The sequence below is a fragment of the Triplophysa rosa genome, linkage group LG11 (genome assembly GCF_024868665.1).
Source record: "Triplophysa rosa linkage group LG11, Trosa_1v2, whole genome shotgun sequence".
Classification (NCBI taxonomy): Eukaryota; Metazoa; Chordata; class Actinopteri; order Cypriniformes; family Nemacheilidae; genus Triplophysa; species Triplophysa rosa.
In genome coordinates this window covers 13,381,499-13,382,821 of record NC_079900.1, presented here as the reverse complement: position 1 = coordinate 13,382,821, position 1,323 = coordinate 13,381,499, and the positions used below count along the sequence as shown (strand labels likewise).

The window sequence follows — 1,323 nt, the reverse complement described above, 5'->3', positions numbered from 1 at the left end:
GACATCCTAACAACAGGGATCCGCTGTACCTTCAGATGACTGGTATAAAACCCGAAGACACTTTTGTTTACAATGTTTTGCCTGTTTTTATCAGACTTCATAATTAAATGGTATGGCACAGATATTTATACACACTATGGAGTGAATCTTAGCTGTTTTGTCTCTTCATGTTATCCCATACTGACTCGATGATGGTGATATCAGTTCATATTTAACCTCAAAGAGGGAGGGTCATGCAAACTAAATCAAGGTGTCCTCCCATTATAAAAGTATTTATGTCTCACTGGCAGAAGTGCGCATATGGACTTCTATTTTACAGTATAAAGTGAAGCTAGTTTAAAAATGAAGCCAAGTACCATTTTGAGCTATGTTACAACATTCCTGACATTTCAGTGTAAGTTAAACTATTTTGATCACTAAAAATATAAATATGTTTAAAAACCTAATTTTGTTTGTTTTACAGATTGTTGGAGTCAGACACTGACTGAATCTGAACCTGTTGTCATTAAACCTGGAGGATCTCATAAACTGACCTGTACTGCATCTGGCTTTGACTTCAGTAGCTATTGGATGGCTTGGATCAGACAAGCTCCTGGAAAAGGACTGGATTTTGTTGCTATCATTGAGGGTGACAGTGCTAGAAAGTTTTACTCCAGTGCTGTCGAAGGAAGGTTTACTGTCTCCAGAGACAACAGTAAGAATCAGGTGTATCTGCATATGAGCAATCTGAAGAATGAAGACACAGCGGTGTATTACTGTGCCAGAGACCCACAGAGACAAAAGAGACCGTGGCCCTGAACAAAAACCTGTGTGCTTGACTCAATACAATTTGATAAGAAGAGAACCTGACTTTTGAAATGACACTAAATTAGATTAGAGCATTCGTAAAATAAGTTTACATTTTGTTTTGCATTGAAATGACATTTTAAATAAGTTATATGTTTTATCTAATTAAATTGTTAAAACAGTATTGATTCTTTGAGAAAATTAAAACTTCAATACATTGTTAAATGAAACTGGAGTCTTGTACTGTACAAGAAGCAATTTTTAAAATAACAAAGAACAACAAAACTGTGAATCAGATGAGCAGGTTTCAGATCAGACAGAAACTGCTGGCTTCTTATGTTTCAGCCTCTAGAGGGCGCTGCAAGTAATCACAACCCTCAAAAGCATACCCACACCTAGACGGTCCGTGTACTTCGCGGCCAACGGATTTTCCTTTTGAAATTAGAACATCAAAATCAGGGATCCAGCTGTTTTCCGGTTTTTGCGTTGATTATGAAAACGAAAAACTAACAAATGACCCGTTGTCCGTTTTCTTTC

At 36.9% G+C, this 1,323-nt stretch overlaps 1 gene segment (V, D, J or C); it reads left to right on the top strand.

The window, feature by feature from the left end:
* The first annotated feature begins 295 nt into the window (after positions 1-295).
* Positions 296-995, top strand: LOC130560962 (immunoglobulin heavy variable 3-7-like). The segment is given in 2 exon segments: positions 296-394; positions 464-995. Coding segments are annotated over 2 exon segments (387 nt in total).
* Positions 996-1,323: the final 328 nt, after the last annotated feature.